Below are 12,370 nucleotides of genomic sequence, written 5' to 3'. Positions count from 1 at the left end.
AATATGGTTTTTTTGCATAAAAACAAGACTGAAAAGGTAGTTGTATGCAATATTTCCAGAAATAATAAATAACTAAAATTATTCTAAGAATATATTGGAGCAAAACCCGACACACTAGTTTGGTTATATGTCGATTATTGTACCTCAAATACAAACTTGCTCTAAAATAATTCAAATTACCTAATATAAAATACATGTGCAAGTGACTTATTTACGAAAAATAGGTTACATGATATCAGGTACTGAACGAATAGAGGAAAATGTTAATTTTTAATCACAACAACTCATGCACAATACAACACCTAGCAAGGCACAACCAGTTGTACGTCGTAAAATTTGTTCTTTTGGGTAATTGAGCAAAATTTGTATAAGTTAAAAACATAAAAATTTAATTTAAACATAAAAATTTAATATTTGCTCATTTCTAATTAAATTAAATGGGTAAATACTAAAAATATTGTTTGTTTGGAAGTGAAAAACTTTCTATTGGTTGAATCTCTTGAATTATTATTGTTGTTGGGAGATGTAGAAACTTTATTTTTATTTTTATTTTGTTTATTCATCTTCATAGTTTAAAAAGATAAAGAGAAGAGCTTAATTGGATTTATTTGCTCATTTTCTACAAATGTGAAGAAAAAAAATGTGCACTTTTCTTCAATAAATTAGGAAAAAAATAATAGCATTCTACAACTTAAGCATAATTATCAATAATAAAAATCATAAATCTTCACCTCAAATTGTTCATTTTTAGCTATTAAATCTTACAATATTGAATTTTTTTAACAACTAAAAAAATATAAAAGAGAAGAAAATGCGTAAAAATAATCAAAATTCAAACTTAAAATGAAAGATTCACATTATACAACAAATGATGATTGAAATTTAATAGTGAAAAGGAAAAAGAAAATTAACAGAGTCTTATAAATTTAAAGAGTAAAATGATAGAGTTATGAGAAAGATAATGTTGAAAAGATTATTTTTATTACGTGGTTCCATGAGTGTACATAGTACACGAGTAAGCAATAGAATGCAACTAGATGTATATTTGAGCATTTGACCAGATATAGTAGCTAAGTGTTATAGATATCTTTGACTATCAACATACAGGGGTAAGGCCCTTTTCACTTCACCTTAAAAATTATATATTAAGTAAAAATAATTTCAGTTCACTAAAAACAAGTTCAATTCAGTAAAATTAATTCCAGTTCAGTAAAAGTAATTTCAGTTCAGTAAAAATAAGTTCAGATCAGTAAAATTCAGTTTTCTTAAAGAAAAATTATAATAGAAAATCGGTAAAAATAATTTCAGTTCAGCAAAAATAAGGTGAAGTGAACAGGGCCTAAATCAAGGGATTACACAAATTAACACAAACTATAAACAATAATTAATAATGATATAGTCATCATTATGCTTTACACGCCCCCGCAAGAAGGACGTCTGGAACGAAAGACCGACTGTCTTGGATGTAACATCTCAAATCTTGTTCGATGCAGGAATTGAAGTGGTGGTAAGAAGAGTTGCATTGCATTGTGATTCACCAAGAGGTTTTGGAGAGAGTGGAGTATTAGAAGGGTTTTTTTTTTTTTTTTTTTTTTTTTTTTTTTTGTGTTGTTGTAAAGAAGAAAAAGAAGCGTATAAAAGGAAGGATTTTATTTTATTTTTTTTAAAAGAAAAAAGGTAGGAGTTGCTTGAAACGTTATTGGAGTTTTTTTTAAAATTGTGATTGTTTCCATAAGAGAAGAATTACATTTTCATCATTAAAAGAGAGGAGTTGAGTTTGAGTTTCTCCATAAAAGTGTGAAGATATGATTTTATATTTGGCAACACTCAGTAGATGGACTATGGGGGCCAAAAAAAGGGGATTGGTTCTCCATAAATTAGAGTTTTTGTTGATTTTTTTCACATTAAATAATAAATATTCATTCATTAGTAACCCGATCGATTGTCACCCGATCAACGCGTTTACGATTGGACGTATACGATTGATGAGTGAAGTGGATGACGGGTAGATGCAGATGAAGTGATTAGGATGATGAATGGATGCAGGTGAAAGCTCGATCCGATTTGAATCCAAATGCAAATCAAATACATTGACATCTCTACCCATGTTAATACTTGCCTACACACAATAGACGTATCAACTTTCCTCTTTCAAAGTTAAGAAAATCTAATAGTGCGTAGTCGTACTATGTATCTATTGAGATATTTGAGAGAGATGATAATATTGTGAAAGATAGCATAGAATATTTTGTGACTTATCTTAGGAATTATCTTAGGAATATTTGGTCTTGCCCTCCAAGTTTCCTAGTCTATATATTTGTATATGGTCGTGATAGTTGAATGAGATTTACATAACATATTATTCAGTATATTTTAGCATGGTATCAAGGGCCTGAGTGCGATCTGATTTTTTTCGATTGTTGTTTTTCATAATCAATGATCAGTGAGAGATTGGTTGTAAGAGTTCACAAACCAAATATTTTTTAAAAATTTGTGTGTGAGATTAAGAGATGACTGGCGGTGATGGAGGAAATAAGCAGAAGGTCGATTTGACCTATCACCAAGGTTCCTACGATGGGCCAAGTAACATCATGACTCCGATTCAACTCCGGGGAGAAAACTGTGATGAATGGGCGAGGGCCGTGAGGACGGCTTTGAAAGCAAAGAGAAAATTTGGTTTTATTGATGGTCCGGTCTCAAAGCCGAGTGATGCTAAAAAGCTTGAGGATTGGGTGGTCGTGCACTCGATGTTGGTGTCCCAGTTGACGAATACCTTAGATCTGATTCTGAGGATTGAGGTCTACCCTTGGTGACTATGACGATGCTTGTTTGTTGTGGAACAATCCCAAGAATCGTTTTTGTGTTGTGAGCGGAACTCGTGTGTGCCAATTGAAGAGAACCCTAGGTAACTGCAAACAGGGTTCAAGTGAGACGATAGTTTGTTGCATATTTTGGACGTTTTTCCAAGATTTAGGATAAATTAATTGCATATGTCAGGTACCAAATTGCTCTTGTGGTCAATGAAATGTAATATTGTTGCTCAAGTTGAGAAAATCAGGGAAGATGATTATGTGCATCACTTCCTCATTGGCTTGGAAGATGCATATGCATCGTTTTGTGGTCAACTTCTTGCGCAAGACCCTCTTCCAGGCGTTGATAGGGCTTACCAGCAGCTTGTTCAAGCCGAGAAGCTGCGTGGGGGAGACCATAATTCTGTGACTATTTGTGACAACACAATGGCCTTCAAAGTTCAGTTTGACTCGAGGGCTAAGACTAAAGACGACTCGGATAAATTCTGTAACCACTGTAACCGTGAGTAGGGGTGTAAATGAGCTGAGCCGAGCCGAGTATTACCTTGTTCATGTTCAATTCATTTAACTTAGGCGAGTTCAAGCATAATCCCGAGCTTTCAAATGAGCTCAAAAATCTGTTCAAGCTCGGCTCATTTAATTCAATATATGTTCATGAACGGTTCATGAACAGCTCGTTTACTTAACCAATTGATAAACGAGTGTTTAAACGAGCGTTTCGTGAACGAGCTTAAAAATAAACGAGCTTTTATAATAAACGAGCGTTTCCTTTGTACGATATTTGAAAATTTCAAATGTAGCATATATAATAATTAAGTTAATTCTAAACTTAAGAATTAAATTAACAAATGTGAATAAATCAATAACTCATGAACATATATAAGCGAGTAGTTCGTGAACATAAATAAACGAGTTGTTCATGAACTTATCTGAATGAGCATATCTATGTTCGTGTTCAATCTCATTTTTTAAACGAACTTCCAAATTTGTTCAAGCTCGACTCGTTTATTAAATAAACGAATATGAATGAGCTTCAACCGAGCTCAAACCCCGAGTAGTTTATTGATCTACTTGGTTCATTACACCCCTAATCGTGAGGGACATGATGAGTCCACTTGTTTCCAGGTTCACGGTTTTCCCAAGTGGTGGAGTAACATGCCTCGAGAAGGCCGTGGCCCTAGGCGCAGTGGTTCAGCATCAGCTCGTGGGGGCGGACGAGGAGGAGGCCGTGGCAGGGGATCAAATTCGACCCAGTGCGCGCCAATAAGATGAGTGGACAGGCTGCCTCACAGCCAAGCAACAACACTACTCTAACAACTAGCAACGTTGCAACCCTTGCAGGGGTCACTTCGACCCAAATCCAACAGCTCCTCGGTCATTTGAAGTCTATGAAACCCAAACTTCATGGTAAGAATGATTCGGGTTGGATAATCGACACCGGTGCTTCGAATCACGTGACTTGTGATCTTTCTAGTTTGACAAATGTGAAAAATGTGAGCCATTCTGGTGGGATTGCCGGATGGGAAGTATGCAAGTGCTTCCAAAATCGGAACAGTGAGGGGGCTTGATTATTGATGACGTTCTTTATGTGCCTCAATTAAATTGCAACTTGATTTTTGCTACTCAATTAAGTGATACATCGAATTGTATTTTGCAATTTACTAACAAAATTTATGTTATACAGGACCTAACGACGATGAAGGTGATTGGAGTGGGTGAACATGTAAATGGACTTTAATATTTCCGAGGTGTGCCTACGGTGAAGACTTTGAAGATATATGGGGATCGTTCGATAGTGTTGTGGCATCAACGTTTGGGGCATCCTTCGGGAAAGGTTCTTCAACAACTTCCGTTTGTGAGTCATAGTAGTAATAAATTCAAATTATGTGATATATGCCCTCCTCGGCAAAACAACATAGGAGTAGTTTTCCTTTGAGTCAAAATAAAGCTAATCGGATTTTTGAATCAATGCATTTGGATTTATGGGGGTCTTACAAGACATCATCGTCTGGTGGAGCTCACTATTTTTTAACCATCCATTCTAGAGGTGTGTGGACTTATTTATCAAGCAATAAAACGGAAGTTCGGTATATGTTTCTTAACTTTGTTGCTTTAGTTAAACGACAATTTAAGATATTAAAGTGGTTAGAAGTGATAATTAATGGAACCGATTTTAACTCATCAAAAGACTTTTTTTTTTTTTTCAAATGGGATGTATTTTGAGACCTTGTGTGTGGGTAACCTCAACAAAATGGGCGTGTTGAGATAAAACATCAACATATATTGAATGTTGCTAGAGCTTTGAGATTCCAAGAAAATTTGCCTCTAAAGTTTTGGAGAGAGTGTATGCAAGGTGCTTGTCATTTAATAAATAGAACCCCTTGTCCTTTGCTTCCATAATTCATTATATTTCTTTTTGGCAATATGTAGTTCATTAATTAGCGATTATGTTTTCTTATTAGCCTTTCATTTTCAAGTACTGGACCAACAATTGTGGAAGTTCAGTGGATGTTATTGTCAATGATTTTCACTTTAATTTCTTGGTATTTAATGTGCAAAGTTGCTGTTTAAATTTAAGGACCACTCAAAATATAAATTAATAATTTAACACACTTTGTATATGTCTTTTTCTTTGGATCATCTACTTGTCTTCATCTTTTTGGTTACTAGGTTCATATACGTACGTACGAGACTATACGGTGTTAATGTATTCATGTATGTCGTTACTACTGCTCTTTTTTTCCTTTTTTTTTAAGTCCCTTTTCTTCATTTTGGCTTAGATTATGGTGTGACAGTAGATAACAGTCATAACACCTTCCTATTTCCTTATCCAAGAGTTCAGGGATCGAAATCGTGGCATACCCTATGGCAAATAAGGGAGCATCTGTGCATCACTGCATCAGTGTATAATGTTAATCGTTAGCTACGTAGCCAAAGGCAACACTTATTAACACAATATGGTTACCTTCAGACTACGATGTCACCAGACCATTTATTTTTTGCATTATGAGGGACTAATACCCAAAAAAAAGTTATTGTACATCCATTCACTTCTTTGAATGAGAATGCATGTTAATTTTACAATGGGAAAACAATATGAATGACAGGGCTACTGCTACACTAGATTTTACCCCGAACACTTGCAGCATTTCAGCAACAAAAGGAAAAAAAATTCAATCAAGCAGTGCATCTTGCGTCGAGCCATTTGATAATGTCATCAAAAACTGTGAAAATTACTTCATCAGGTTCACCTTCAAGAATGGAATGGTAGCCTCCTTCATAGAGTTTCAAGGTTTTATCTTTGCTAGAAGCATTCTCATACAGAAATTTGCTCACATTTGGATCTGTGACTTTATCTCCTGCTCCATGAATGACCAACAATGGAGAACGGACCTGCAGTTTGATGCCCGTGCAATGTTAATATGAATTTATTGAAGATCTGATAAAAATTTACAAATAGTCCAACCGACCTTGTTAACATTCAACTCGATTTCCTTTGTGACCTTCAAAATCTCCATAGCAGTCTTCAATCGCACACGATCAGAGTAACAGATCATGTTGTAGTAAGCCTAACAAATGCAGAATAGAAAAAGGACTAAGTATACTTATAGCTATATTTGTATGGTCTACTTAAATGGACAGTGAATCAGTTGGAATCATAATTTTAAATAGAGTTATGTTAGACTCTGCAAATTGCTAAGACCAAATGATTTTAAAGGCGAGTTCAGAGACAAACCAATTTCCTATACTTCTCATTTCTAAATGCAAGCTCTGCTAGGTCTTGGGTTGGAAAGAATTTGACTTCTGGAATTACATTCGAGAGGAGATTCGCTGCTTTCAAAAGCAAAGCAGGAGGCATCACTTCCTCTGAAACCTTAAGATTAAATAAAAGGGTCAGAGACATCTTCAATACAGAAATTAGAACATGCCATATTCATAAAAACATCATCAATTCATCATGAAAACAAGTCAGCTAATAAATTTTTAACAAAGGGTCATGCAGTTTGTTACAAGCCCACATAAAGGGAACTTTTGACAATTATTTGGTACAAACCAAATTCAGAATTCCTTACCATTCTTTTGGACAGAACGACAGAGAGATACAGTGACTTAATCGTATGGTTATACATTGAAATTTCGGACGCCATTAAGACCATGAACCTTAGACCAATAACAGAATCAAAGAACAGTAAGCCTCCAGATATAAGACATTATTGAAAAAATATGGTTACTTCTACAATAACTTGACAAAAAAAAAAATTAGTTCTCTGCAAATATCCTGTTTGCATTCATAAGAGACTCATTCCAATTCACAAGGACAGTCATATATAGTATATATCTAAACAAAGCTTTGGAGCTGAAGGATTATGGCCATAAAATCGCCAATTTATGAAGGTTCAGACTTCAGAGACTTCACACATGCAAAATACTCGTAGTATGCATGTTTAGACCAACAAAAAGTTAGCATTCTTGAGAACATGGAAAATGCAGCTTGAAACATAAACAGGTTTATGTCAGGATCAATCATGCCATTCAATCAAGCGCAAATTGGTTAAAGCATCAAGTTTCAGAGTTCAGTTGACAACTATAACGGTATTGAGGTGCGAATTGAGGTTAGCTTACCCTACACATAGGAGCAACAAGAATCATTCCATCCCATTGGTCAGGCTCTTTGAGATGGGTTTTCAATGCAACCGCACCACCCATTGACTGCCCAAATATGAAACGAGGCAGACCTTGCAACTCCGGCCTTCCTATCATATTAAAACTGAATTCAATCAGCTTATCTATTCAAACAAACAGTTGGGAGAAAATATACAATAATCCTCATAAAACAAGCCACACTAATATAGCTAAACAGACCTTTAATTTTAGCATATTGTTCAATCACATTATCAATTAAATCTCCGAAATTTGCAATGTAACCATGTAATCCATCAGAAAGACCAAAACCAGGATGGTCCACAGCATATAATGCATACCCAGATCCTGCAATTCTTCTCGCGATACCTAAAAACACAAATTTCGTCTTACTAAACCTTAATTATACCAAAAATTTATTAAAAATCATTCGATAATTAGTCATATATAGCTCAACATTCATAATACCTTCAAAGAGAAAAGTGCAGGTATCACCATATCCATGACAAAAGCAAACAACACCTTTGATTTGATCTCCTTCTTTTGGCAACCAACTCCTACAAAAGATCTCCTGTCCTTTCGAATTTAATTCGTACCACTACATCATTAAATAAACAACATTCTCATCAATACAACCCGTATAATCAAACAAGTACGTTTTACATTATTTTCTACTCTTAAATTAATTCATTTTCAAAATTTGTGTCTAAACGGGTATATTGTGTACAACAAGTTACGGGTATTATAACAAATTTAATCGCCCCAAATCACATAAAAGTTGTTTTCACAAATGGTTGATTTGTATGTAATTTGAAGTGACTGAACCTAAACAAAAACAAACACCTACATTTGTTTAAAATTGAAGCATTTTGTTTTCACCTGAATTAATAAAACTTCAACAAAAGAAATCATGCAAGATTAGCAAAATTACCTCCTCTGTTCTGATCCCAGGAGGAGCAAGCTAACCAAAGTAAAGCAATAGTCAAACGTCAGTCAAAGTCAATGAACTTTTAAAAAAGCATTTAAAATTGGCAATAATAGTAAGAAATTAATGGGTATAAAACTTAGCTAAATATAGAAAAAAAAATTACCTTAAATAAAACATGATCAATATTTTGATGAAAATCAATGAAAGCAGATCGAACTTGTCTACGAGCAGGAGCTTGATCAAGATTAAAGGAAGCAAATTGATAGAGTTGATCACTTAAATCTTCAAGCCCTTTTTTCCTGTTTTTTTTACCCATTGATTTTAGATTAGGCCAATTTTGTTTCTGAGTTTTTGATTGTTGACATTTTATTAAAGGAAGTGAATGTTTAGGAGTGAAATGGGTATTGAAGAATGGTGAAGGAGATGGTCGAAATGTTGAGGAGAGAGAAAGTTTCATACTTGATTAATGGGGTTGGTGAAGAAAAGTCAGCTGAATATTTCCAGATTTGCAGGTGTAAAAACTATTGTTTTTTTTGGTTTATTTTGGTTTCTGGTACTTTAAGAGCAAGTGAATCAGTGATTTGAAATTGAATGTGTTTTGAGACTTTTGACACTGCATAAGTGGGACGTTTTCCCAAAGTAAGCTTAAGTAGCAAAATATATACGTAAATGGTTGCGTGGCAAAAGTATTTATCAAACTAAGCTTTTAGGGTAAAACGCTGTCTCGTACAGCGTTTTATGCCCTGTTTTTTTTTTTTTATAAAAAATTCAACTTAAAAACGCTGTCTCAGACAGCGTTTTACATGTTGACTTTTGTTTTTTTAAAAAAAAAAATTTACACTAAAACGCTCGGTTTTAGTATATAATTTTTTATTTATTTTTTTTTATTTTTTTTTATTTTTAATTTCTAGTTTAAAAACAAAAAAAGAAAAAAAAAATATTATACACCATTGCGTTATTATGATAATGATTGTATTCTTTGGGGTGGATAATTATCAATATGTGATAATGATTGTATTATTTGGGTGGATAATTATCAATATGTGATAATTATCGTATCGTATTCGAGTATTGCGGTTGGGGTTGGGATACGATTGTTGCTTCCTATCTTCTTCTCCTCTTTGTATTTAAGTCCATATTCACATGATTGCAATATACTGAAAATACATATGCTTTGATTGCTGTCATTGTTTTGTGTTTAACAAAATCAATTCATGAGCAAATTCTACATACCATCCAAAACGAAGGTGTGTTGCTCAAGTAAAGCCACAACAAATGACAGAAAAGGTTAAAGGTAGGAGTATAGTGAAAGTGAAGGAGAAAAGAACAGTAGAAACTTTGATTAAAGGAGTGAAAACAGGAAGAGGGTCAAATAATTGGTAAAAACCAAATACAAAAAATCCTAGAAGGAGACACTAATCTATAGTGCATGAACATTACGTGTAGAACAAAGAAGAAAAAAGGTTAATTAAGCTTGGAAAATGGGGCAGCTCAAGAACACAACAGCTTTAATATTTTTTTTTCTTTTTTTTTTAAACTAGAAATTAAAAAAAAAAAAAAAAATTATACACTAAAACCGCTGCCTGAGGCAGCGTTTTAGTGTAATTTTTTTTTTAATATAAAAAATTACGAAATTTAAAAAACAAAAGTCAACATGTAAAACGCTGTCTGAGACAACGTTTTTAAGTTGAATTTTTTATAAAAAAAACTAGGGCATAAAACGCTGTCCTGTCCGAGACAGCGTTTTACCCTAAAAGCTTAGTTTGGTAAATACTTTTGCCACGCAACCATTTACGTATATATTTTGCTACTTAAGCTTACTTTGGGAAAACGTCCGCATAAGTGGTTCTTGTAATCGGTAGATTTTACTATTGTGGGTTCGTTTCTTTTACAATTTTTATTTTTTGGGACAACTTGATGTATTGTTTAATGGACAGTTTTAATTATTAAATACATTTAACACACGAGTTGGTCAACTTGGTATGAGCACTGAGCACAAATCTATTTGAAACACCGTGGTAAAGGTTTACCATGTACAAGTAACATAATTTTGTTTTTTTTTTTTTTTTGTTTTTTTAGGGTTATAAGTATCAACTAAAATTTGAAAATTTTTATTAGTAAAAATAAACAAAATATATATGAATTTTAAACATTTTAAACTCATAACTTATATTGTAAACCAAGTATCCTCAAATATTTCATTATCAGTAAGTAAACTTAACAGAAGCTAATATTTTAAGATCTATACATTGAGAATTTGAGATGCAGTTAACAGAATGTTACATGACTAGCTATAACTTCCCCTAGTTACTTCATTTTTCCTTGTTTGTTTGTTTGTTGCATTACACAATAGTGAGTCAAACATAACTTTGAATCATATATTGAGAACTGTATAGAATATTACAAATCTATAAGAAATAATATAATCACTTAAAATCTCGTTGGATTTATTTTAATGCATACTTGTAGAATATTACAATCTTATAAATTTTGCTTAAATAAAGTATAACATACTTATGTTTTAAATTATATACCAATAATTGTAAAAAGACAAATAGGACAAACAAATAGAGACAAATGGAGATATTCCGCATATCACTAAGTATTTGATGCTCTATGATTCATCAATATTGGTTTCTCTTCATAGTGGGTCTATTCCTCAACTTCTTATAGGGTGGTGCAAGTATGGGTCCATAGGTTGAGGGTATCCACTTGTGAAGACCATAAAAAAGCTCCAATAGAAACCTAAGCTATAAGCCTTGAAGTCAGTATATGACTGTGAAAACAATAAGCTACATAGTGCTATGAATGTTCCATTGCCATCCATTTAGTCGTGGCAACATGTATGGAACACCACCTAGTCGCCTAGCATTGAAATTACAAGTCTTTTTTTTTTTTTTTTTTGACGAGAAGCAAAAGAGTAGTATTAAGTTTGACAAGAGTTCACCTTGTCAGCTAGTACAAGGGGAAGAACAGAGAACTCACAGTCCTCCATCCAAATTCTCTCCTCAATATAAGATAGAGAGAGTTTTGCAATGGAGTCAGCAACCTTATTACAACATCTAGGAAAGAAAGAAAAAACATGAGAATCAAGCTTGCTAATAACATCAAGAGTGTCAAAAACGATCATCTGCACGGGGGATCTTTCCTGTGATTGTGATTCAAGGAGCTTTAATAAGGGAAGACAATCTGTCGTAATTTCCAGCTTTCTGAAACCTGCATCATACGCATAGCTTACCCCAAACAGAGCAGCTTCAGCTTCGGCCTCAATAACACTACATTGCCTTGCTAGGGGCTTGCTGCCTGACATTAGAACATCACCCCACTGATCACGTACAACCATACCAAGAGCCACCTTTCCATCTTTGCTCACAGCCGCGTCAATATTTAGCTTGAAGATACCTGGAACAGGTGGTATCCAAGACTGTTCAGAGGGAGCATCACTTGCTGTTAAAGGGCCACTTTCTCTGGTTTGAGCTGCTTCAAATTCGCCTAATAGGCTGAGAGTTTTGGAGCAAGCTATCATCAAATCAGCTCTCACACCTTCAAAAGTCCACAAATTCCTTATGCTCCAGATTTTCCATATGAACATGAGAAATAATTCCCACCAATGTTGAACATTGCAATGTTTGGTCATAACGGTACACCGTTCAACAAAATTCATGTCCTCCCACTGACCCACCTCAAGTCTTAACGGAGAAAGACGCCACAGACTTTTAAACAAACTTATCACATATTTTAACTTCAATGTTCCCTTCATTTTACCAATGTGAAAAGAGTCCATCCTAAAAAATAACTCATTTTCTTATATTAGTAAAACTCTTTTGCCTGTTTAATAGTACGAATTCTTGGACATATTAGTATGCTTTTTTACCGATAATTTTTTTTCCGTATGCATTCTCTCCATCAATCCTTTCTTATGTCCTCTAGTATGATCAAATGTAGCCACTAAAAGCCTCATTCATATTGTACTATGATCTATGCTATATTG

At 33.9% G+C, this 12,370-nt stretch overlaps 2 protein-coding genes across 2 annotated transcripts; both read right to left on the bottom strand.

Annotated features, from left to right (window-relative positions):
* Positions 1-5,771: 5,771 nt before the first annotated feature.
* Positions 5,772-9,037, bottom strand: LOC110719127 (caffeoylshikimate esterase-like). Its single transcript, XM_021898035.1, has 8 exons — positions 8,543-9,037; positions 8,383-8,412; positions 7,920-8,049; positions 7,674-7,820; positions 7,434-7,564; positions 6,547-6,684; positions 6,281-6,379; positions 5,772-6,203 (listed from the first exon to the last, which is right to left on the bottom strand). The coding sequence occupies exons 1-8, from the start codon at positions 8,834-8,836 to the stop codon at positions 5,988-5,990; spliced, it is 1,185 nt and encodes a 394-aa protein (XP_021753727.1). The 5' UTR covers positions 8,837-9,037; the 3' UTR covers positions 5,772-5,987.
* A 2,268-nt stretch (positions 9,038-11,305) lies between these two features.
* On the bottom strand, positions 11,306-12,016 carry LOC110730920. The gene has a single exon (XM_021910792.1). The coding sequence runs from the start codon at positions 12,014-12,016 to the stop codon at positions 11,306-11,308; it is 711 nt and encodes a 236-aa protein (XP_021766484.1).
* Between the last annotated feature and the right edge of the window lie 354 nt (positions 12,017-12,370).

The sequence above is a fragment of the Chenopodium quinoa genome, unplaced genomic scaffold, assembly GCF_001683475.1.
Source record: "Chenopodium quinoa cultivar QQ74 unplaced genomic scaffold, ASM168347v1, whole genome shotgun sequence".
Classification (NCBI taxonomy): Eukaryota; Viridiplantae; Streptophyta; class Magnoliopsida; order Caryophyllales; family Amaranthaceae; genus Chenopodium; species Chenopodium quinoa.
The sequence above is the reverse complement of the archived record's forward strand: the minus strand, read 5'-3'. Positions and strand labels throughout refer to the sequence as shown.